General features: G+C 40.3%; 1 protein-coding gene across 3 annotated transcripts; it reads left to right on the top strand.

The window, feature by feature from the left end:
* Nucleotides 1-609: 609 nt before the first annotated feature.
* Nucleotides 610-24,713, top strand: rgs17 (regulator of G protein signaling 17). 3 transcript variants are annotated; one of them, XM_026190338.1, is made up of 7 exons: nucleotides 610-876; nucleotides 5,944-6,026; nucleotides 6,119-6,327; nucleotides 10,388-10,518; nucleotides 17,938-18,012; nucleotides 18,103-18,334; nucleotides 20,165-24,713. In XM_026190338.1, the coding sequence occupies exons 3-7, from the start codon at nucleotides 6,325-6,327 to the stop codon at nucleotides 20,351-20,353; spliced, it is 630 nt and encodes a 209-aa protein (XP_026046123.1). In that variant the 5' UTR covers nucleotides 610-876; nucleotides 5,944-6,026; nucleotides 6,119-6,324; the 3' UTR covers nucleotides 20,354-24,713. The 3 variants fall into 3 exon arrangements, with proteins under 3 accessions (XP_026046123.1, XP_026046121.1, XP_026046122.1); XM_026190336.1 differs by having other exon boundaries at nucleotides 5,944-6,327; XM_026190337.1 differs by lacking the exon at nucleotides 610-876 and adding an exon at nucleotides 4,691-4,922 and having other exon boundaries at nucleotides 5,944-6,327.
* Nucleotides 24,714-25,864: the final 1,151 nt, after the last annotated feature.

Raw genomic sequence — 25,864 nt, forward strand, 5'->3', positions numbered from 1 at the left:
TATATTTTATATATTATATAAAATATAGTATATTTTTTCATTGATGTATGTTTAGAAAACCTCACTATGTGTTTATGTATTACATTTTAAAGATGTCTTTCTTTAAACTCACCTGAGCATTATTTAAGAAGTATTCAAGCTGTATCTTAAAAGTGCGTATTTTAAGCATCTTGTTGTCTGCATATGTATGTAAAGCATAATATGATCATCATACTGTGTTAACACTGTAAAAGTGCTAAACACATATGCTTCATGAAGTCGGTGTAATCTCACTGATAAGCTTTAACAATGCATGGGGCTTTATGCTGAGACGAGAGAAATAATGCAAAACGTTGTTCCCATTTCTGTTTTAGTGCAGCAACTGTTTCTTGCGGAAACTGTTTTAACATCAGGACAGTCTGTATGTGAGATAGTTTATGGTTCATTTTTACGAGTTTATAACCCGGGGACACATTTCCTCTTGTATGAATGGTGGCCTTCTAACTTTATTACCGGCTGACTGGCTTTCCGAAAGTGTGCTCGCTTGTGTTTAGGATACTGACCAAAGCCAATACAGCATTGTTTTTAAAGCAAACTGGGCGTCTTCAGTTGTGCAGCAGCACAGCTGTGATAATGATCCTCTGTGACCGGACTGTGTGCAGCCTCGGCAGTGCATCTTCTCACCAACTGCGGGCACAGAGCGGCGGTGGCAGCGCGCCTGCGCAGTGCATCCAGGGGCTCGGCGGCGTTCGGTGCTGAAGTGGGGCGGATGGCAGAAAAACAGCGGCGATGGACTTTACACCGCGGGATTCCAATTTACGATGTCTTTAAATAAGCATCGGGACGTCGCTTTTTCACACCTATCATCCTAGGACACTGACAGCCCACCGCAAAGGGGTAAGGTGGTGATTATTCTGCGCTAAGGGTCCACACGGGTTGGCTAGCTGACGTTAGCACGGCGCTAGCTGCTGCTCAGCTGCCACCGCCTCCTCTCCCTGCGAGAGATAGCCGATCTCAGGCTGACTGCTAAAGCTAGCGAGAAGAAAGTGGGTGGTGTTTGATTTCTGTAAAATGTCTGTGCGGCTGACAGCGCTGTGGAGCCCCCTCTCTGACTGCGTTAGCCGTCGGTGGTGTCAGCTGCGAGGGGATCCCCTCTGCCGGCCGGCTGGTCGGACCTGCAGCGACTCTGCTCAGATGGTTCTTGCAGCTGCAGGAGACAACCATGCAAAACAAACCAGCCGAGCAGCTAGCCAGCAGAGCTAGTGTACAGAGGGTGAGAGCAAGGTCTGATGAGATTGCCTTCTTCATATCTGAAGATATGCACAGGCCTTCAGGGAGATTCAAAAGATTCCGTTCTGCGACTGTCCTGTTAACTTTCTCACTCGGGAGTGCATTTTGTGTGTGTTATTTATCTAATGTAATACACTGTTAAGAGATCATGCAGTGCACAGCTGTAGCAGCACCATCACTGCAGTTTCCCATGGGTGTGTTGAGTCAGAGGAGCCCAGGTTATGTTGCAACTGCATCCTGAGAGACTTCCTGATTAATCTCATTAGGCCTGTACTCTTCATTCAAAGAGGTCTAACAGAATGCAAGCTGACCTATCAGCATCTGATGTTATTTGCTTCTAGGATGGCAACTTTTATTCTTGAAAGCAGTGAAACTCGGTGGCACCAGTATCGACATTTAAATTGATCCCTAAAAGCATTCAGTGATATGTCCTTTCTCATATATATATAGATAGATAGATAGATAGATAGATAGATAGATAGATAGATAGATAGATATAGTTAACAAGCCATACATTTTTTTTTAAAGCATTTGAAGATTAATTTACAAATAAGGTTAGCATGTAGTGTCCAAAAGAGCAGCTCTAATGTCATTTTTAGACTGTCTGCAGCACATGTAGCAGAGCAGCTCTTTTTGTTTGTGATGTTGTCTGACAGGGTTGAAAGCAGATTTTTTTTTTTTTTTTTTCAGGGGCTCCGTTGAGTTTTGTGAATGTTTAATTTGAAGGTTGTTTAGGGAGTTTGATAGCCAAGTCAATCCTCTTGCTAAGTGTAGAATACTTATTAATTTCTGCAACCAAAAGCTTCTTTAGTTCCCAATAGCGAATTAGCATTTAGGCACCAGTTGTTGTTGTTGTTGTTGGGTTTTTGTTTTTTTTTCTTTAAACACTAATAAAGCAATCAATGTATTTCTTCTTCTAGATGTCCCAATCAGTTTTAAACAATTAAAAATGTTTGCGAGATTGAGTGAATTTAAAATTCAGAAGCAGTTTACATGAATTCTAGATGAAAAGATGAAAAACAAAGTGCTGGTGAAGTTTCAAAGGGTTGGTGAAATTAGGCTAGTTGTTAGCCTCCCGCCCCAAGGCTGGCTTCAGACCAACTACGGTAAGCTGATATAAAAAGAGCAGCGCTGGCAAAGTATTTGGGAGGTTTTATGACTTTGTAGGGCTCTCATTGACATATCAAACCTGTAGGTGCCCAGTCAGCAGACACAAATTAATTTAAGGTATAAGGTGACATCATCCACAAAACAAGGTTAGTAATGAGTATTTTGTGGGATTGTTCTAAATTATTCCCTACCAAAATCTCAGCAATGTCTGAATATATCGGTACTGTACAAAACGTAGCTTAAAGGTGTCTTGTATATGAATAGTGCTATTTAAAAAGACAGAAAGCTGTACAGAAGAATAAGGATAATAACCAAACAACTTTTTACAGCTCATGCCAATTCAAAAACATCAAGGGAGGTGTTACTGCAGCATTTCAACACTGACAGCGCTCTCTATGCAGTAGAGGCTTGGACCCGGAAAAAGGCTCGATACGTCATCAGTAACAAAGCGCACAGATTGGGCTCTTTGTTGTGTTTCGAAAGCCATTCCTGTGCAGTTTTATCCCGGGATGATTTAGCCATATTGGAATTTTTTTCACTCACGTGGATTATCAGGGGCATCAGTCTCCAAATTCCAAACCGGGCCGAGCTTTGTCGTAAACATTTCCCATAGTCATTTTCTTCATTTCATTCAGGAAGCACATCACTAAAGTTGGTGATCATCTTCGCAACAGGAATAAGCAAACTCACAAGTACAATGAAAAAGCCTGATCTTAACAAGCTGCTGTGCAAAATAATTTGTCATAGATTCTTAATATACAAGGGAAACTATTGTTTTCAAACCAGTTTAAACTGGCATGAACGGATGTTGATGCTCCCCTCACGTTGCTTTTACAGTAGAGCAGTATTGAGACAGCATGTTGTGTCATATGGGAGGGATGGTAGTGACATGTGAACCTCGATTTTTTTTTTCTTTTTTTTTTTTTTTCTTTGTGTTGCTCTTTATCTTGCTAGACATCACTGTGGAGGAAATGAGCCATGTATAGGCAAGGGTGGGTGAGGGACTGTAGATCAGAGCTGATAAGGCTGCTAACCCACTGTAACTGAAGATGTTTAGTTTAGTTTGTTTGGTAAGTCTTTTCAATATTAGATATTATCTTTATCTTCTTTTTTTTGTATATGCTAATTTTACACTCTAAGTTGCAGACTGCTGATAATTTGCAATAGTGTTAAGGTCACCATGCGAACACCTCTAAGCTGCTGTTATGAGTAAGCACGGTGTTGGAGCACTAATTCCTGCATGAAGAACATGGAGCATGAGGGCTATCTAGGAGACACAGCAGCCTCTCTCAGGGCCAAAATCCAGCATATGGCTTTTGACATTGATTGAGTGTTGGGTTGCAGTGCCAGTGAGCTTAATGCTTTGCACCATAAATGTTTAAGATAAGCATTCGCAGCATCATTTGCCATTTACTGCATTTCCTGGTTGAACTGGTCTTATTCTAACCACATCCTTTAGCTTATCACAAGTAAAGTATTATGGTATCAGCGTCTGTGTTGGTGGCTGAGAAGAGGAAGCTGTTGCACAAAGGCGTCAGAGGAAAAGTACAGCTTCAGCTGATGTCTGTTTTCAATAGGGCTGCCACAAACGATTATTTTGATAGTCGACTAGTCACCGATTATTTATGCGATTAGTCGACTAATCAGATCATCATCCACTGGACGTAAAACTACAGCTTATTGCACCAGCAGCATCTGCTCTTATATAACTATCATTAGCTTACAGCTTTAAGCTTTTAAGGTGCTAACTAAAAATAAAGACAAGATGATAGTTTATTCAATTTTAATGAAATTTGCAGATTGTTTCGGTGAAGTTTAATAAACTCCTTGCTATCTAAAATATAACAGGACACCGGAGTATATTCTCCAGCATCTCACACTTCTGATAATCAGCTGTCTGCTTGACATTTATTCAGCTGTGTAAAAACTATAACTTTAATCTCAGCCAAACCGATTTACTCAGGAACAAATAAAATACAAAAAAAAAAAAAAAAAAAAAAGCCAAACAACAACATTTTTAATTTATCTAAGTGACTCATATATATTTAACCTGAGTCGCGAAAGACGGCGGTGGGTTTGAAAACAATTTGCCGGGAGTCCGGTGTTCTCACGGCGCTAGTGACCTAGCCCCCGGCTAGCTATCGAGCTAGTGGGTAACAGACGTCTCCGAAAACGTCGGAGCGCTTTTGAAAATATGTGGTGTCCTGATAAACTGAGCCGATATTTGAGGTTTACACAGCTACATTCTCGCCTGAAAATATGTTAAACGTTTATTTTGTGACCCAGAAAGAATAATAAGAGTAATATTAAAACTAACTAGCTACCGCTACTTGCACTAACACTTCCGCGTTCTATGTAGTCCTGCTCCAGTGCTTCCGGTGCGGTTAAACCATGGCGACGTTCTACACTCGATGCCTACAAGAGCTCCCAAAATTGAACATCACCGATGTTCATCGGATTTGCAGAGTGACGGACTACCCCCGCCAGCAAATTAGATAAAGGATTTAAGTTATATGCTGCATCATATATACACAACTACGAAGGTAAGAAAACGTAAATTAACCGACAAAGAAACGCTCTTAAATCCTGCTATTATTCCTGCGTCTTTTGCGATCTTACAAAGCTTCAAACGACGCGTCGACTATTAAATCAGTCGTCGACGATTTTGATAGTCGACGTAATCGTGACTAGTCGACAAATCGTGGCAGCCCTAGTTTTCAATACAGATGAATATGCTAGCTTTTTCACATAGTCGACTTCCTCATTAACCAGTAGATCTTTGTCATCGTTAACCCCTCTCATGTATTGATTGTATATTAAAATACAGTCCATTCCCAAATTAAATGCAAATTTTTACATTGTCCTATGGCTGTAGTGCTGCTTATCTATCTAGACTACTTTGGTGTGAGCTGCTCAGTTTGGGAGGTTTTGGCTGAAGAAATGCCTACCTTTGTCTTGAATTTAATGTAAATAATTGGCACCTTCCTCATGGTTCTTCAATGGGCACTACATTGAAAAAATAAAAACACAATATCTTTTTTTAGAAATCAAAGCCCAGTGACTGAAAAAGTCCCGGTGTTCACAGGTTTATGCAGCAACTGTTTTTCTTTTGAACTACACCTGGCAACGACACAGGATGTGACAGGATATAAACTCAGCTGAGCTGAGCTCAAATGTTAGGCAGTTTCATACCTATTTTGGCCGGTGCGTGTAGATAGTAGAAAGAAAAGAGTTCTACAACAAGAAACATGAATAACCAGATCGTAGTTTCTAGAAAAGGGCATTGCTGCTTAGTTTCTCTGCTGCAATCTTTGCCAATTGAGCACACGTAGACAAGTAAGAGTAGATATCTTTACCACTTATAACTCCAAAACTGGGCAACTGGGCATCTACACCTAATCTAGATGGATGAAAATGAGGTTCTGCTCTGTGTCGCATTTGCTCGTATCTGCTTCTGTCTTCTTGTCGTTGCAGGATATATTTCTCCTGACTGATCATTTTCACTTAAAGTCAACTTCTGTGTTTCATGGTGTTTTCTTTTTGTTCACGTTCTGTGTTTTACAGATGCTGCACTTTGAATGCTCCCTACACCCTCAAGTCCATAAATGACCCTTTCACAGAGTTCTGAGGAAGCTTAGGAGGTGTTGGTGAGAGAAGCAGAAGTAGCGAGTGAAGTAAGGAAACGAGGGGAGGAAGTGGTCGCATTTCATCTCAGCTCTCGTGTCCCTTTCTGTGCCAGTTGGTCAGGGATGGTGATACCAGTAACCTCTCTGCCCTGTGGTGAAAAGAACCTCCTCGCCTTGCCCCAAATCTCCTGCAAGTCAGAAAGACGCTCAGACAGTCCCCCAGTCAGTCACTTCGTCAACCAGCCTGCTAGCATCCAGCAACCTATTACCTCATGCCATGACTGCTCTGTCTGACCTGTGTTTAGGAACTCACTAATTCATGGTAAGTTTCACGCTTTCCCAGTAATTTAATTAATATATTTAGATTGTTTTTTATTTATTTATTTTACAGAAACTGAACTTGTATTTTCAAGTTTACTGTCACAGTGAGGATCCAAATTTGTGTGAAATATAAAGTCAAATGCTTTGGTTAAGGGGTCAAAATGAAAAGTCATATGTTCATGTTCATAACCAAAGTTTGCAGTTGTGGTCCTGGAGGTTGACGGACCAAGCAACATCTGCCAGATCGTGTAAGATAATGAGTCGGCAGCAAAGGGTGACTGGCTTTTACTTCTCGATTTTAAAGTTGAAGTTTTCATTTTCATTTGTAATTCTCAGAATGGACATGAATTTAAATGTTGCTTAGTAAAAGTCTTTTCTTCATGGAAGTGAAACAAAGCAACCCACCGGTTATTTGTATATAGTGCTTGATATCAGTCAGTTATTAGCCATGAATGGAAAATGATCTGTCACCTTGAAAGGACGTTCTTTATCTTTGAAAACGAGGTGTTGTTAACTCAGAGTTAGAAATAATTTGTGTTCAGATAACTAATGGTAAGATGCTTTTTCTCACACAGTTTCTCAACAAACGGTTTATTTGTTTTTGTCTTTTTGTAAAGAAAACGCTATTAACCATTTTCCCTACCACAACAAAGTGAGAATGGAGGCAGGCTGCGACTTACGTGCCACGGTGACGTCATTATTCTGTTCTTTTACTTTTTGCACTTAGTGCCTCATCAAAGCAAACGCTGCTTGCGCTGATGCGAGGTCAAAGTCTGCACAAGGTGCAAATGTTTCTGGCGTTTTACATGTGGCACTAATTTGTGAAATAGGACGCTAGTTTCATTTGCATCGCTCTCGTGAAAAACTGCCTGATGGTGAAGCAGAGTGGAAGCTTCAACGTCAAGTTGGACTTTTGGATGATGATTGTTTTGGTTAATATGGCGTCCTCTATTTTGGTATTATTTTAGTATTTGCAAAAATGTACTGCATGTATGACAGATCTTGTAGCTATCTTTTTCATCTGTTTTTTTTTTCTTTGCCCTCTGATGTTATTGTGTTAGTATTTCCACCCCATTTGCATGACATGTCAGTGCATCCTCCTTCTTTGGCTTTGGAACAAAGCCATACCCTCTCTGTGGTTTACGTCTAACAGCCTGTTTTTCCACGGTAGCCGCCCAGTTGCTAAATAACCGATGGCTGCTCCGCTGGACGGACGACAGCATTTGCATATCGGGCTTGTCTTTTTAGCCGTACCTTCCATGTTTCTTCATTGAAGCAAATTATCCGTCTGTAGAGTAGAGGGAACAAAAAAGAAGAAAATTAGTTTATATTTTTCTTCTTTTTTTTTTTTAAATTTGGATTTTCACATTTTTTATGAAAAGATTTTAATTTGAACCATGACATTACAGGTAGGAGTGCTTTTTCAGTCAGTATACTTTTAATTCTCATACTGCATTTGATTAGACCCTCCCAGCTAAGTAAATGCATAAAACTTTAAAGCTAAAGTTTTGACATCCTCGTGGCTGATCTTTCTAGCATTTCTAGTTGTATATGTTTGCAGCTGAGCTTTACGTTACGGTTAAAGCTTATGGCACTGTGAGGTAAGGGTTTTCCCAGTATAATAAGCTCACCAAGTAAACCTATAAATAGCATAAGGGTCATAAGAGTAGGTGAAGTTTTAGATATAATAAGGGAAACTTCTTGTTTCTAAACAAGTTGATTTGGATTTCGTACATGGCGTCAGTCATACCTGGGGTATCACACTAGGGTAGGATGAATTTTTTTCCCACCATATCCAGGTTTTATCTGTGAAACCATTCTTCTCATTTTAGACTGTTTTAAAGAAAGTTATGTGCAATGAATATGAGAAGATGCGAACAAAATGTCAGTCCTCTATCTGCAAAACTGTGGTTTCTACACACCTACAGATTCATCATTCTGTGTTAACATGAGCTACACCCCTGAAAGTCTGTGTGTATAGAGCCGTAGTACAAGATATTTACCCAAAGAATTTTGAAGGAATAAGTTTAGGTACTTTTCTAGATAATGGAATTTGAGAATGGCCTTCTCAAAAAAAGAGTCCTTAAAAAACTGTCTAAAAATAAACACCTCTAACCCCAAAATTTGCATAATTCCTATTAAAGAGCTGCAATTTTCCTCTGGAATATCTTACTGGCAAATCAGATATGTTCAGAAGAGACATGGAGGAGCCCACTGACTAGTCTATAGTGTAATTTTGTAGACTCATGGCAATCCCCATGTATTTGTACTTTTTTTTTTTATTTATTAATTTTTTCCCCATGTTGTGGCACATTAGTAAAGAAATCATGACTGTAAGAATAACTGCTAACATTTTTCCAGTATTCGCATGCTTTCGTTTGCCTATGCAAAACTGATGAGACACACCAGATAAATTTTCGTCGCTGCTACCGGTAAAAGTGATTTTATTTCTCCAATTCTGCATCCACAGAAATTTAAATTCAAAACCTCACAGATTTGAAACAGAAACTTCTGCCAATCTTTCTAAGAATGATTGCAGTCAGTCCAAGTTGGACTTTGGAGACCTGTGCATGAGGTGAAGTTGACAGTATTGCGCTGGTCACTGCAACTACTTGCAGTCAGTCTTCCACAGCAGAAGAATTCAGTGCAATCTCTGGGCAACCACTGATTTATTTATTTTATTTCATTATTAATATTTCTTTTTCATTCAGTCACAGAGAGGTAGCCACCATATTTTTATTCCGCTGTTACTGAGAGGAAAGCACTCTCCAAGATGGCTTTAATTAAAGGAGAACAGAGTGTGACTACAAAATTGCTAGCTGCACATTTTTGTTTCTCATGGCTATTTTTAGGCATCGCTTAAAGTAGCTGTAGCTGCAGCGGCAAAGAAATGGCCCACAAAACCTTTGCAAAAGTTTCCAATTCAATCAGTGAACACTGCGCTGTGCTTACTGGATATCCAATTATAGTGATTTTTGAAGTGGCTGACGGATGTTTTACAAAATTATGACAACTGATTTCTCCCTGTGCACCTTTAGAGCAATATCGGACTTGGTTTCTCAGTTTCTTTCTGGTGTTAGACAGTTTGATAAAACAAACACAGAATACCTCTAAGATTTTTTTCATTGACTCCTGATTCATCACATTGATTGAGGCAATGATTGATCAGCAATTTCATTACTGCAAAATGTTTTCCCCAGTGAGATACAATAACACCAAATGTTATTTATGTTAGACTATGCTAATAATACAATGGGCGTAGTTTTGCTTTACACTTTGAATGACCTTTGTCTGACTATCCAAGACCTGACAGAGGGGGTTTTGGTTTTTAGTCTTCAGAATCTTTAATAGTGAGTGAAAATCAGTTTGAAGCAACAAGGAGAGTGCAGGCAAACACTACACGTGTTGTTGTTCTAGGATATCGTTGGTTTGTTGCACAGCAAATGGCATCATCGAATCATCTGGACATTTATGTTCCTGATACGATAACGTCTTTAAATGGCGTTGGTGCTCCCAGGATACTTGAGCACCAGTGTGAGTGTTTTAGGCTGGAGCCTGTCAAACTGTAGCTGTCGTGGATCAAGAAGTTTTTGGTCCAGCATGTGCTAGGAATCAAACATGAAGGAATTAGCAGGAGAGAAACCTGTAACGGTATCGTACATTATTGTCATTTCAAAGCAAAAGATCGCAATAACTTTTTAGGTTGACGTCATGCATCATTGCACATAACGTATGTACAAAACCTGAGTGAGTTGGTATGAATTCTCATGAATTTGTGCCTGCTTGTCTGTGTTTGTGACACGCAGATCCTGTTTTTCTGTGTTGGTTAAAATTAATTTGTAGTTTCTGTCAAAGGTGAGTGAAAGACTTGGCTCAGTGCCAGAAACTCTCGCAACGTATGAAGAAGGGAAGTTCCTGTACTGTCCTGCCTGAGTGCTCTTCCTCTCTCCCCTGCACATAAATTCACCTGTCGCACAGTTTCTGTTTTGTTTCCTCATCTACTGTAACATCTGAATGTATAAGATGTTTAACTGCACGTTCTCGTCCTCTTTACGGTGAAGCCCCGGAGTGTGAGTGGAGTGGAGATGAGAAAAAGGCAGGCGGCTCATATTGAGGCCCCACCCCAGGCCCCTGGACAGCCCCGACCCAACACCTGCTGCCTCTGCTGGTGTGGCTGCTGCAAGTGTCTCTGGTAAGAAAATGCAAAGCTGTACTAACAAAACTAGTCCATGCTAATATTATGCTATACTTTATTAGTTTTTAAGCAGCACCAGTGTTGTATTCTGTTTGTTTGTCCATCCTTCACGTGAGTGCAGTATCTCAGGGGTGCCTTGAGAGAATATTTTTCAAGTTTTTGCACAAAAGTCTCCTGCGCACCATGTGCTTTTTAGCAACCTTATCAGTTAATTGCAAACCACAGTGCGTGACATGGGCCTGGTAAACTTGAGTCAGCCATCAAGTTTGATGCATGTAAACGGTGCAAAGACGATGCCCGCAGAAACAGCCCACACGGCTGTTTGTTTCTACTGCTCGCCCGTGATGACCGCCAGAGGGTAGAGTTTGTAAACATGTTTGTTTTGCACATTTTACTTCCATTATTTGGTTTTGTTTTTTCCCCCACTGTTGAAACAATTGGCATGGCAACTCACGCTGGACTCCCATTGGCTCATCGGCGCACGCGGTTCATTGTGGCTGTAATGTTGCAGGATATCTTTAGCCACAACGGCTAACTTTGAACCTATGTCATTGTGTATAATAAAACCAGGGCTGTGCAGCCACAACCAAAACTAGGCCAAAGACCTGAGGATGAACTGGTTACATTTTTGCGATCAAAGGTCAAGGATGTTGTGGTTTCACTTCAGAAACACCCAGTAAAGGTCGCTCACACAACATGTTTTTGGAAAATAAGTCATAATCTCATGCTAACCATAACTACTCACACAGCTGTTTGTTGGTTGTTGTTTTTTTAGCAGTTTATTAAATTGAACTGTGAAAACAAAGCAAAATGTGTCACTTGCAGTGATTGAGCACCTATACTTCCTGACTAACACCAAAAAGCAAGTTAGGTACTAGCTGGTAGCGTTTATCAGCTAAAATGGCAGGTGGAGACCAACATAGAACTGAAACAAAGAACGTTATTCCAACGCGCTCTGTTTAGACCCAGAGCAAACAGTATTGTTTGATAGATGGCCCTTAATATAAAGACTTCGGACTTTATGTTTCCCAATTTTTGCTTTAAGTTATTTTGTTATTTACATAATAATGTAGATAACCTAATAATTATCCTTATTGCTGTTTTAGAGAGGAGCGGTGCTTCAAAGGATAGCTGCAGATTTCTGTCAGAATCTGCAGATTATGCAGAACAAATAAAATGTTCACGTTTCTCCAACGTTGTCTTCCCAACAGTTTCACTGATATCTACACGGGATGGCCAGAGAAGCGTTCGCGATGTCTTCTCTGGCGCTTCTCTGGCACTGATAATTGGCGTCTGTCTTGTGTCAGTGACGTAAAAGACGGATTTAATGCGACCTGACCGTTCAAACAGCAGTCGCTTTCTAAAACATCGGATATGTATCGGATTCAGTACCACATACGAAAGTGACCCAGATCGGATTTGAAAATATCGGATTTGCGCCGTTCACAAGTAGCTCTAAATAAATGATTAGAATAAACACCTTTGTGCTGACAATGTCATGCTGTCTGGTGGTTATGTCATTGTTGTTCCTCTGCAGCCCTGAAGAGGCCAAAAAATCCGTTATTGCCAGTTAAAGTTGCATAGCAATAAGTTGGCAGCACAGACAAGCAGAATAAATAACTGCAGTCTGTTTTGCTTTAGATTAGCAGGATCTGATTTTATCCTTTGCAAAAGAGGCCCAAAGGAACCACTGAACAAAACCAGTGTCTGAATTGATCATACAATAATGCAAACAGCATTTTAGCATTGTGTGATTAGGCAGCTAGTTGACAAATTATTTATTTTTCTTAATGGTTTCTTCATTTTTGTGTTGTGCTGTTATTTTGAACAGTGTAGGCATTTTTAATAGTGTGAGCCTTAAGAGATTAAAATGCAGCCCTGGTACCTGAAATAATAAACAGTTGTCCTGCCCTTAATCCCGTTGCCCAATCTGTGATATTGCACTGATACTGAGTTTTACCTCAGCTGAATGAATTATGATTTTTAATGGCAACACAAAACCGGGGACTGACCAGCAAAAACAGAAAATAAATGTACATTTATTCCTTGAATTTTCTTTCTTTTTAGTTATTTTATTTTTTTTAATGTCTCATTATTGTGTCTCACCAGTGCTGACATGATGTAAATTGTCCATCATTGGTTACCTAAGCCCTCGGGAATAAAGATTAGCAGGTTTAGACGAGCATGCAAACCAAGCTTTTGGAATTTAATGCATTTCAGTGTCTTTAGTTGCAGACAGGCTGTCCACTTAATTCATCACCAGGCAGCCACCCCTAAACTATCTTTGGCTTTGCTGAGTTATTTTGAGCTCCAGAGTTGTAATCAGCTGCAACAGGCTGTTTCTGATTCACTACACAACATTGTCATGCAAAATCACCATATGCACAACTTAAAGATAACAGTGGTGCTGCATATAGATATACGAGGATTACTGGAAGCAGATTGCTTTTTAGTTTTTTTTCTCTTATACCGTGTACGGCTGCAGACTGACTGCGGCAGCTTGCTACTCTGTCACTCAGTGAACAGAGTCCTCCCTGTGCTGGGAGACCGCAAAGCAATGCTGTCCATGAATCTTTTTTCCTAAAAAAATGATGATTTTAATCAGCTAATCACCTTTCAAAAGCACAGTGCATTTAGACATGGTCTGGATGACCTGCTGAAGTTCAAACAGAGCATCAGAATGGGGAAGAAAGGTGATTTAAGGGGCTTTGAACAGTCATGGTTGCTGACAGACAGGCTGGTCTGAGTATTTCATAAACTGCTGATTTACTGATCCCACAGAACTCATTTCTCTGGGTGAAAATACTAGAGGTTAGAGAATAATGGGCAGACCACATTGAGCTGATAGGCGGTAAAAAACTAAATCCAATAGCCACTTTTTACAACCAAAATATGCAGAAGAGCATCTCTTAACGCACAACATGTTAAACATTGAAGCAAATGAGCTGCAGCAGCAGAAGATCGGGCTACCACTGAGAAAAAGAAATTGAGACTACAAAATTGGAAGAAAAATGCTCCGTCTTGATTTCTGCTGTAACGTTCAGATGGCAAGGTCAGAATTTGGCATAAATGAAGGCATGCAACCATCCGATCTTGTATCAGGGATTCACAGGGAGGCTGCTGCTGGTGGTTCTATGGTGGGGACATCTTAATGTATTTTGTTCCTCTTGTTACCAACTGAACACAGTGAACCCATCATGGCTGTTTCCAGCAGGATAACGCACCGTTCTACAAACCTCAAATCCTTATTGTCGGTTTCTTGAACACGACAATAAGTTCACTTTTCTCAAATGGCCTCCACAGTCACTAGATCTTAATCAAAAAGAGGTTCTTAGTGATTTGATGGAATGGGAGATTTGCATCCTGGACGTGCACCTGTCTATTGGCCCCTCAATGCAATGAGGTCATTCTGTACCCTTGGCACACAAACAGCCCCTAATCCAAATGTTTCCGCCTCCGTGCTCGACTGTAGAGATGATGTTGTTTACTCAGAATTTTTGTTCCTCCAAACAAGTTGATGCCAAAAAGCTCAATTTTGGTTTTATATGACTACAACACTTTCCCCCAAGCCTGTTCTGAATCATTTCCTGAATCATTTCATTCACTGGCCACCTTAAGATGGGCCTGTATATGTGCCTTCTCGAGCGGGGAGACCTTACAGGCACTGCGAGATTTCAGTCCATTACGGCATAGTGTGTTATCAGTGGTGTTGCTTACTGCCTTCAGATCATTAACAAGCTACTCCCATGTAGTTTTGGGCTGATCTACTTCCTCATGATCATCCATACCCATAAGGCAAGATCTTACATGAAGGATAAGATAAGATACCTTTATTAATCCCACGAGTGGGAAATTTAATAATAATAATGACACAAGCAGTTGACCCCTTCTCGCCAAGTTTCTTTCTGATAGTCTTGTAGATCATTCCAGCCGTGTTCTGGTCTGTAATCTTGTCCCTGAGGTCCGTTGACAGCTCCTTGGTCTTGCCCACGATGGTGGGTTGTAGAGGATCATATATTCAATGATATGCAAATCGGTTCAGAGCTTTTATGAAATGTGTTTGGTTTTCTGGGTTTTTGGTTGACATTCTGTCTCGCCGTTAAAAGGAGATGAGTCATAAACGAAAATCATTTGTATTATTTTTAACAAAGCAGTGCAGATGTTACACACAAGGATAGCCAGGACACTGACACAGTTTTCACTGTTTTAGCTTCAGGGGAATGAAGGAAAGCTGTGACTGCTACGTCAAAGTGCACGATGAACTCTGAAGAAACACCTCAAGATTTGGGGATTTGCGTGTGTTTGTTTTCTTGTTGAGAGTAGAAGAGTAGAGTAGAACTATTATTTTGACTTTACATAAATGCTAGAGAGCATTTTTTAAAGCTCGGACCTGTCATCTGTCACCATTTCTAAATTGTCTATGTCTTACACCAAAATCTGAGCACAAACAGACAGGTTAAAAATATGTTTTGATATTTCGGGGAACCAGCAGAGTTTCCAGGGAGTCGCTGAGTTCAGCCGAGTATCAGTTTCAAAAGTTCAGGTCAATTGTGGCTCAGCTATAATTAATATTAGAGCTGGAAGTATTAGTCAGTGGCTTGACAAACAAAAAAAAATGCAAAAAGGCTAAAAATCTCTCTCCCAAAATGTCAATTTTTAGTGTTGTGTGATTGTAAAATTAAAAAAAGGTCAACTTTGGTAAAGGTTGGTGATTTTTTTTTTTTCATTATTATTTATTTATTTTAAACATTAAGTTTAAAAAACAGTGATGATGTGCATTTGTCCCAGATTGAAGGACCAGAATCCAACACAACCAAAAAGAAAATAGTCAGCATCCTGTCACATACAGATTTCACCTTAGAGAATAAAACCTCCTGTACCATGTTGCCCACGAGCAAGGCACAAAAGCCAGGTGCTGGTACGCAGCTCCTATAGCTGCTTTGCTGTGGCTCCAGTCTTGCTGCGAGAGGGGAGTGAATGAAACATTGTTTTCAGGCAGTGAATGGTGAATGTGCTGCTTTTTTCACACCACTTCATCTGAAGTGGTGGCAGCCTGTGGACTGTGACTCTACTGTGTGTTTTTCAGTCAGACGCTCATATCAGATCTCCAGAATGAGCCTGGAAATTTGTCCTCAGAACCCTATATGTTTATTTATTTTAGTGTCGAGGCCGGCGGGGATCGTTAGTCCAGCCTGTGTGACACTGCTGAGAGTAGTATACGAGCTGCTTGTAAAGCACATATTGCTCTCTGTGTCACTTTTTTTGCAGTCGTGCCAAGTCGAGAAGTAGAGGCGTGTGTGAGTTTGTGAAATCTCTTGTGCCGTTTTAGAGGATCGGGGTGTATGAAAGTATTAATCTTCTTTTTATTTTCTCCCAACCTCTTACCCTTTAACCCCTCCTCATCCACCCTCACACAAGGCCCTATTCTGGTAGGGGTGCCTTCTATTTCCAACCACACATCACATGCAAAACAGCTGTGAGGAACAGCCTGTATATTTAGCAGTATTGTGAGGGCGCCAGGGGGCTGAGGCTAGCTTAGCCCATTACTTCTGCACAATGGGGACTTTGACAAGAGACTGCAAGAGGAAGGAAAGATCCTCCATGGTGTGGACAAAAATAGACAGCTCAGTGTGTGTTGCATTGTGGACTCAGCAAGTGTGACTGAGCTACGATAGACACAGAGGCTACCGTGAGTGTTTGCATAAAGACCTTAACTGATGCTTTATTGTTTTAACAGAGTACAAATTAACAGCTGAGAGAGCAGAGCTGCTTTCATTTTATCAGGTTTTATCAAGGTGGTGTCTTAGTGAGAAGCAGGAAGTAGAAAATGTCTGCCAAGCCACTGTTATGCATTTGAGACTTCATGGTATAAAACTGCAGCTTGCAGTAATCGTAGTGGAAAGCAGAAATTTCAGTTGACACACGAGATATCTTTAAATGTGTTACTGCCTTTTTGTCCATGAGTCCTGACCGGTGGGGTAATCTTTTTTTTTTTTTTTTATTTAATTTTTTATCTGCTATTACTAAGTCCTGCTCCTAAATTTATACCACATATCTCTCTTATCTACACTCCTCTGCACAGTGCTACTGCACAGTGCAAATTTACTTAAATGTAGGCCTGCAGGAAAGTCTACCCAACCGCTGAACAGTAAGGCATACAGTAAACACAGCCCACATAACCGTTTCCTTTTTAATAGTTTCAGACTCATGCAGATACACTTTTCATACAGCACTGTTTGTAGCTCTTTGCTATTTTAAACGATATGTGTAGAGAGTGAAGGTTGGGGCTGTACTGAGAGGACGGTTTAGACAGCGTGAGATGCTGGGACACAAAAATATATCAAGTGTTTATTAACCCAAAGCGGCTGTGCTTGCTGACAGTTACTGGAGCATGCTGTCAGTTTAGATATAATTGATATAAGCCTCTAGCTGCCATTTATTTGCCTCCTGATGCTGTGCATTATGAAGCAATTCCCAGGTTTAGCACTGCGCTTTGGTTTATTTGACAGCTGGTGTACCCATGGAACAATAGACAGAGGATTACAAATAAATCTGGCTCTATGTAGCTGACCGAGTAAATTTGACTCCAGCGTCTCCTACGCTTATGTTGTTGGCTAGCTCTTAAGATCCTTTATGAGAGGAGAAATCAAGTTGGTTGGATGTAAAGAAGAGAATGCGGAAGAAGTGAAGCAGTGCTTTGGTTAGGTAGATAGACTGGACAAAGGATTTTGAAGATGGCGTTTCTTGGTTGGAGGAGCACTACAGAAAAGATTCATGGATGTAGTGAAGGAGGTGCTGGTGGGACAGAGGAAGATGGAGGCAGATGATCTGCTATGGTGACCCCTAAAGGGAAAAGCCAAAAAAGGAGGAGAAAGGCTCACAACCTGAGCCTTTCCTTCCTGCAGTTTCAGTTTAGTTTTGTTGTTGTTCTGTAGCATGCTGGTGAAAGTGAAATCATTTTTTAAGCATAATGATCCCTATGAACACTTTTAATTATAATATTAGACAAGTTTGACCTGAATAAACAATGTTATCATTTTTTTTTTTTTGCTATTGTAGGACTAGCTTCCTGGCTATCAGCAGCAGATGATTAGTTCCTATTGGGAAGCTTTTATTACAGTAACAGTAATCTAATAACTTGCAGTCAACTTAGGTAATGTTGTATTAGCTTCACGTGTCTCCTCTGCTCCATTAAAGGGCACATAAATTATGTAAATGACAAATTATTCATGAATTATTGATTTTCCCTTCTCCAATCCATCCAGGGGTAGAGAAAACACTGACATGTTTATCACAGTCAATTTAATGTTACGACCCTAAGTGTATACATAAATATTAAAGAAACATGCTCATTTTAATAGACATATATTGAGGCTTTTATTTTGGCAAGTATAATACTTTCTTCCTTTGATCCAGGAATGACGACAGAATGGAGAGGAGTGAACGGCAGACCTGCACCAAGATGGACAGTATTGAAGCTACTGAAGAACAGTGAGTTCAGCTATCTATTCTCCCATTTGTGTGTCTCTATCAATCTAACACAAGTGTGTCTTTTTTCTCTTTTTTTTTTTTTTACTGTAGACGCCCTAGCCTAGAGGAGGTGTTGTCGTGGGCACGGAGCTTTGAGATGATGCTGCGCTCGCTGGAGGGCCGGGAGGTTTTCAGGCAGTTCCTGCGTTCTGAGTACAGCGAGGACAACCTGCTTTTCTGGTTGGCCTGTGAAGAGCTGAAAAAGGAGACGGATCCCACAGCGGTTGATGAGAAGGCCAGGATCATATATGAAGATTATGTGTCCATATTATCACCCAAAGAGGTGAGCCACCACAGGAACGCAACCGAAACACTTTAAATCAAGACCTTGCACTAAATGGCAAACCTGTTTCCTCAGGGTCATCTTTAGTCCTGATTTATGAAACCCATGTATGGATTGCTTTGGTAGTCTCCAGTAATTAATCCTAATGAAACTGCCGATGCTTTCCTTTTTTTCTCGTTCCACTAGTTGTGTTAGGGCAATTTCCAAGGAATGCATGTCGCTATCAGGAATAAGTGTGACCACTTTACTATTCCCAAGATAAATTTTCCATTTAGCTACTACTTTATTTCCCATCAGCCATAGCTAGACTTCGTGTAGGGTTCATCACTAATTTAAAAATGTGGCCATGAGAAGTCACTGAACTAAAACTGTAAACACAGTTCATGGCAGTGGTTTCTTATTTCTGATTTACTATGCAGACATGTGCTAATGTGATTTACAACTATAGTTTTAAGTTGGATTGATTCCTCATTTGCAAAAGAAAAACAAAAAATGGTCTTTACACATGGATATGGGAGCTCTGCAGGTATACTGTGGTGTCTGGAACAGTAACTCTGGCAGAGGATCTGTTGGTTACTGTGCTTTAGGAGTGAAGCCTCTGTGGAATAGGCTAGTGCTGGCACATTCTGCACATCGGTGTTCCTCTAGCCATTCCTCAGTGTCATTTAATTAATCTATTAGCTGGGGTTTCACATTACTAAAATTTTAAACTGGGCACCAGCACCCTGAAAGATACTATTTCTGATGCCACTTAGGAAAAAAAATCACAAAATTAAGCATTTTTTATTAAAAAAAATGATGATAATAATAATAATAATAATAATAATTAGATCATTACTGGTTCGTGCAAATGTATTCATCTGTTTATTTCCTGTGGCTTCTGGTGACTTGGCACCATATTTCCTTGCTGATCAGAGTTGGTAAGGTAGGGTGCCACAGCTTCTAGTTGCAGACTTATGTCTGCTTCATTTCCTGTCTGCTTCATAGCTTAACAGACAACTAATGTTACCAGTTACGCTGATGACAACACAAAATTCTTCATAAAGACTGGGGTGTTAGTCTTTAAGATGCCTCGTCACATTTGTTGTGCTGCTGTTCATCTGTTCAGCTGCTAGTGAGGGGCGGGGCTGTGTACTACCCTGTCTGCAGCAGTGCTGTGTGGGGGGGGGGGAGAAGAAAAAAAAACGAGACTATTGCAGATGAGTAACTAATCCATGTCATGGCTACGGTACTGATGGTACCAAAAAACAAAGCAAGTACAATCACATTTTTTAGAGTTGTGGTATTAAAATGTACTGAATCCATTCTGGTAACGTCCGTATCTATCATTGGATTTGATGTTCTGCTTAATCAGGTTATTTGTGCTTATTTGCTTACTGACTTTACATTTACTCAAATTGGTAGGTTTGTAATGCCTCAGAAAGGCCCTTTGTGGTATGACTACACTCAGAAGCCTGATTGGTCTTTATACAGTAAAGTCAGAGAACCTAGTCACTTTATTTAACAGGGGTCTATGCATTTTCTTAATCTTGAGTGACAACTTTAATCGTTGTCATTTAAAAACCTGCTAGCAGCATGCTGGTTGTTGTGTTTGTATCTCTACTTCATTTTTGTTTGATGTAAATACTATAATTTAACACAACTCTGTATGTTGTTTATGTTATTTCTACCAACCAGACTGATTGTAGTGGTTGCAGTCTGTCGCAACATTATGGTTACCTTTCTGGGGTGGTGCATGATTCAATGCAGAAGTTGAAGTCCTTAGCACATTTCCTGTCCCAACAAACCACAGATCATCACTTCTACTTAATTTTGTTCTCCTTACCCGAGGTGAGTCTGGACTCACGGGTCAGAGAAGGAATAAACCAGAGCCTGGCAGAGCCGAGCAACCTGATGTACGAGGAGGCCCAACTCCAGATCTACACCCTGATGCACCGGGACTCCTTCCCCCGTTTCCTCAACTCCTCTGTTTACAGAGACCTCCTGGCCAGCAGGAGGCGCACCTGCCTCGACACCTAGTCTCCTCCAGCCTCCATCATCGCCATCAAATGCCAACAAGACTACTACTTAAACTTCAAATACTACTATGGTGCCAGAAGTCGGGTTTGGAAAAACCTCTCCCTCTTTTTTGGTTGAAATGGCCGAGTGACATCCAAGATAGCTGGTTGTTAGTTTTTTTTATTTATATTTTTTAAGCAATTTATATCCAGTTCTCCGCTGGAGGTGGGTCAGCCTTTGCTGGTGGTTATTGGTCAGTTTTAGACCATTAATGCTGGCCAGTGATTGTTTTGCTAGCAATTTGTGCTTTTCGTTATGGTTGACTGGCCAACCCACGTATCAGCTATCAGTTGAGATGGCCAACCTAGTGACCCGCTGTTGGTTAACTGTGGACAAAGACTCCTTAGGAGGTGGGAACAGAGTGCGAGAGAGAGAGAGACAAAAAGGACAAGCCCACTGTTCCTGTACTGTAATATTTTAGACCTCATGCTTTTTACCCTTACTTAGTGATATTCTCTGTCTTTACTCATTATTTTTAACAACTTTTTAGTTTTTTCAAGTCTGTCCCATTCCTCAGATGTCTTTCATTTAATTTTGCTCTTCATTCCTTCACTGTCCAAACATGACATCTATCTGTCGGTGGGATTTAGGGCATTTCTTGCCCTTTTAACCAGTAGACACACTGGCTCTGCATGCAACTCTCTCTCACTATGATCGCTTGATGATATAAGCCGCGGACTGCAACTGTTTTTGAATATTAAGAGGTATTTAAGGGGGGCGGGGAGGACTGTATCTCTGTTTGGCTGTCTGTGTCCAGTGATGGGAAAAAGTAAACTTCTGACATCTTTAGGCTTACTGCAGTATTTTTATTGAGGAGATTTGAAGGTGTCTGCAGCACGTGCAGCACCTACCATTTATCCACCTGTCCATCCAATCCATCCGTCCATCCAAGCACTTTCCTTCTTTAGGATTCGTTAACTGGGAGAAGGGCTAGAATTGTGGTTGGGCAGCTACATCTATTATTATTACTCATGAACTTTAGACAAAAAAATCTCTCCACTGAGAAAATCACAATGCCTTTACATGCAGGAAAAGGCAGCACAAGTGCTGCTGCAGGTTTTCTGGAAAGCAACCACAGTTTGTCCACCAATCCCTACCTCCCTTTTTTTTTTTTTTTTTTTTTTACCCTCGTTTCCCTCCCTCCTCCTCCTCCTCCCTCCAGTTCAGACCATCAAGGCCTGACAAGCACAGGTGCCCAGTCTAGGGGAAAAAACACAGCTGGAGAAAAACAAACAGACGAAAAAATACATTGAATCCAAATAAATAATCATCTAATTTTTTTTAATTCTTGAGCAGAAAAAGAGGGCTTACCTTGTAGTGTTTTACAGTGAATTTTTGAGCATTATAGAAAGCCGCTTCTGCTTTAAGAACAGTAGCAGAAATTGCAGGCGCGGGTGTAATGTAAAAGGTTATCAAACCCTGGCTTTTGTCTGTAAGGCTTTAGCTTTAGTTGTGGCTAAAAACCGGAGATTGGATGCCTGTTATAAGCAGTTACGCCGAACCAGGTCCCAAACACGATGTCAGAGATGCCGTGATGACGTCAGTACTGGTCGCTAGGCTGTGGAGCCTTGGTCCTTCTGCCGTGTGGTGGTCCTTCAGTTAGCTACTGCCTGTTCAAGACGCTTGTTTCTTCATACCAGAGCTAGTGAAGAGGGTTGGTAATAACAACGCTTGCACACGGGGCTAGTAAAAGAAGCTTGCATAGTCATGCTACACACTCGCCTTTTCAACTAGCCGTCTAGGTTTCAGCATGCTGTAGTCAAGCAGTTAGCATGCTTGTGCTAGCCATGCTAATTTTCTACTCCACTGCCAGCCCTCGCGCACACTCTGGTTTGTTTTTCTAATCAGACTTTGACAGCATGCTACGGTAACGGCCGTGTGTTTATGGTACAGTGACACATTTACCAGAGAAAAAAAGAGGAGAGTTTAAGCGGTTGTGCCAAGCCTCCCATTAACATTTTTAATACATGAAAGGATTTTTTTCTTTTAATGATGTAAACATTTGAACATGAACATGTGCATCCACATGAACATGTGGATGTACAATAGACAGTGCATGAGTGCTGTATATGCTTTTTTTTTTTTTTTTTTTTTTTTTTTGTAATTAACTGAGCCTCTGAGTGTATTCAGCACTCGATAGGTAGCTGACCTCCTGGCTTGTTTGGGTGAGTAGTGCCACATCTTAGAGTGTCAATGAAACGGTGCCACTCCTCACTGATTAATGTCGGCATCCATGTTTCTGGCTCCTTTAACTACCTAACATTCATGTGCCAAGCTTGGTCTAGATTAATTATAAGAGCGGATGTTGCACGACGCCTAGCAGGCCTTTGAAATGCAATTGGATGTCAATTTGAGGCTCTGTCTCACTTGTCGGAAAGTTAATTAATAAACACCTTTCAGGATATAAAGTTTTTGTTTGTTGCCACTGTTTCTAAACTGCAACTTCAGGTTTTGTTGGAGAAACTAAATAAGGAAACGAATGAATACAAAAAAAATCCTTTGCAGGAGCCTGGGATTTTGATGTTTCCTCCAGACTTATTTCAACAAAAGAAACAGACAGGATGTCACAGTAGTACAAAAGCTGTCTGCTGTGAATAATGGTCAGGAAGACAGGTTGAAACTAATAACCACGCCACAGTTTTTCAGTGTTCCTTATTAAAAATATACTCTTGTTTAACCTTTGGCAATATAGTACTCACATTCAGGCTATGTGAATATCCATAAGGGCTTGAACTGATATTGCTTGGCTGCTTTAATGAAGAGTTCTGCATGCATGCGCCCAGTTGACCAGAAACAGAGGAATACAGAGTAATTTACCAATTCTGATACCGCAAGATCAGCTTTCACTCTCACTCCTTGGAACAGTTTTACCTTTTCACAAAGTGAAAGCATTTTAGACATTTGTATTTGGACAACTCTGGAACTTTTTAACTCATAAAGCTCTCATGCAGACACATCCCTCTTCTGCACACTAGAACTACATTTCCTTGTTTTTTTGCAGGTTTTTTTCAGAGTCTATATAAGTAACATGAGAATGTTTCACCAACAACCAGATATTGAAATCATGGTGCAATCAAAACAAGTTTACATTTATAAATTGTGAGATGTGTGTACCTTATTAAATACTCGTAACTGTGGGAAGCTAACAGCCAGCAGGTTTGAAGCTGGCGCGAGTCTCTGCCCAGGGCTAACGGGCAAGCTGGAGTTTAAAACTGGGAGCGTTTTACAAGGAGGACAGACACGGTAGAAACCCAGGTTTTCTGCTCGCGTCCATTCCTCGTAATTTATTGTGACTTTTACACAGCGGGGAGAAGTACACAGTTGTTTATTTTTAATACCTGCGTTTTAAATGTGGATTTTGCAAGCAATGACGATGATGTGAAGTGATATAGTTGTCATCGCTAAGTTTAGATTTTTGTCTTTAAATTTCCATGGATTCCAAGTGAGAGGGTCTTTAAAATGTGGCTATGGTTTTATTGAGTAAAAAATATATAAAGAAAAATATTAAATAAAGGTTGCGAGCTAGAGCTGAAGTGTCCTAACGGGATGGAGGAGGTTTGCGAAGCTTTGGCCTTACTGACATGTTTTTTTTTTCTTTGTATAAAAAAGAAAACAAACGTCTCTGTAGGCTTTTCACTACCTCTCATGTTGGTTAATTTATTTCACATCTAGTTGTCAATGTAAAAGTTGTTTTTAGATCTACTTGAAGCCTAACACTGTAAACAAAAATGTGCACAGAAAATGACTATGTATATGACCAGAGGGGTTAAAGAGAGTTTGGCCTAGTCAACATATTTCTGTTTGTTTGTTTGTATGTGTGTTTGTTTTGAACTTGTGTTGAGCTGAACTAGATTTTGCATCTCTATAAAGAATTCAGGAATCCACTGTCTAAGGGCTAATCCCATTTTTGCCTATGCAAATCTGTTACTGTGGGTGAGTTGGGAAAGGGTGAGCTAATGCACCTTTCACCTGTTTTAGATGGACCATGGTTTACATTGCCCTTTGCTGATATTCTTCTTATTCAGCAAAAATGTACGCTTATTTTTGTTTATACATATACATACATACAAAACAAATAATATACAGAGTAAATAGTATATGCCTTCGTGATGATAAAAAAAAAAAACAAGAAACCTTGATGAAAACAAATAAATGTGTTGTCTGACATTATGTGGCTGTGTGCTGGAGTCTTGGTAACCTAGATGACTGGAATTCAACTTGACTGTCATAAAACTGTCATTACTCAGGCTACAAGACTTGTAGCTGACCCTGTGCAGTATTACCTGACTGAAGGAATAAATTTTATTTATTTAAAGATCAACCAAATCATGACTTTCTGTGACAAACATGTTACCCTGACAGTAGCATGTTATTAGACAGTGGGGTAAACAGGGGACCACCAAGGATTTGTCCTTATCATTTTTAAAGCCTAAGACTATGTAACTTTTGGTAGGAAAAACCTTTTGTTGCCAAAGTAGGGGTAGGCAGGTGTTTAAACAGCAGTAAGTGTTTAAAGAAAAATATATCCGTAGTTTTTATGATCTGAAAAAGAACTTCACTCCTGCATCTCCTCTGGGCTTGTGATGCCTGTGATAAACAATTTTGATCAACTACAGGTCCTTACAGACCAAATCACACACGGGAGAGCTTTCCTTTAGTGCTTTAACTAAAATCTAATGAATTAAAATCTACTCGACTACTCAACTAAACAGTAACCGGAAACAATATCAAAGTGCTACTACAAAAAGACTTAAAGGCAAACTTCTCCCACTTCTGACCAGATTGGGTGAGTAGTACAAGACGAGGATGAAGAACAGCGGATAAGGTGGTACAATGGGCTAAGCCAGAGACTTAACGTTGGGGAATGTGAAACCAGAAGGGGAGTGACATACAACCATATTCCTATGCTCGACCTGTTAGTGGGGCTTGAAAGAGAGAGGGGAGAGTGGCAGGAGGAGGGATGATTTTTCTTTTTTCTTTTTTTATTCTGTAATTGTTTTGTCAACCCCCCCCCCTTTCTTTTTCTTTTTTCTTTTTTTTTTTTAAAAAAAAATCCATATTTCTGCCTACTACAACTTCAGGGTTAAAACAAAATGTTGTTTAGAAGTAGCACAAGTCATAGAGTTAGCAAACACACTCAGTAATGTCAGGCCTAAAGACTGCTCGGTGAACGCTTGGCAAACTGATCGCTGTAGAAAAAAAAACTCTGATCAATTGGTGAGCAGTTGCTGGCCTGTATGTCTTTCAAGACATACAGGAGCTACATCTGTGTTGTATACGATCTATGGCTGAAGCAACACGTTTCAAAAGGTGCAGCTTTTACTTTGAAGGCGTTGCACTCTTTACAGTTTTAAAACCTCTTGGCGAGTAGTCGGCAAACGCAGACAAGTCAGTGTCACGCAAACTTAGGGCAACTGTAGCAATCTACTCATCGTATACTACTTTGCTATCAGTTTCAGAGATGGCAAGCAA

Source organism: Astatotilapia calliptera, chromosome 13 (genome assembly GCF_900246225.1).
Source record: "Astatotilapia calliptera chromosome 13, fAstCal1.2, whole genome shotgun sequence".
NCBI lineage: Eukaryota > Metazoa > Chordata > Actinopteri > Cichliformes > Cichlidae > Astatotilapia > Astatotilapia calliptera.

Excerpts from the sequence above, each read along its gene's own strand:
- rgs17 (XM_026190336.1), top strand. Across the intron at positions 18,013-18,102 it reads ATTGAAGCTACTGAAGAACA|ACGCCCTAGCCTAGAGGAGG; the intron begins GTGAGTTCAGCT and ends TTTTTACTGTAG. Across the intron at positions 18,335-20,164 it reads CCATATTATCACCCAAAGAG|GTGAGTCTGGACTCACGGGT; the intron begins GTGAGCCACCAC and ends TCCTTACCCGAG.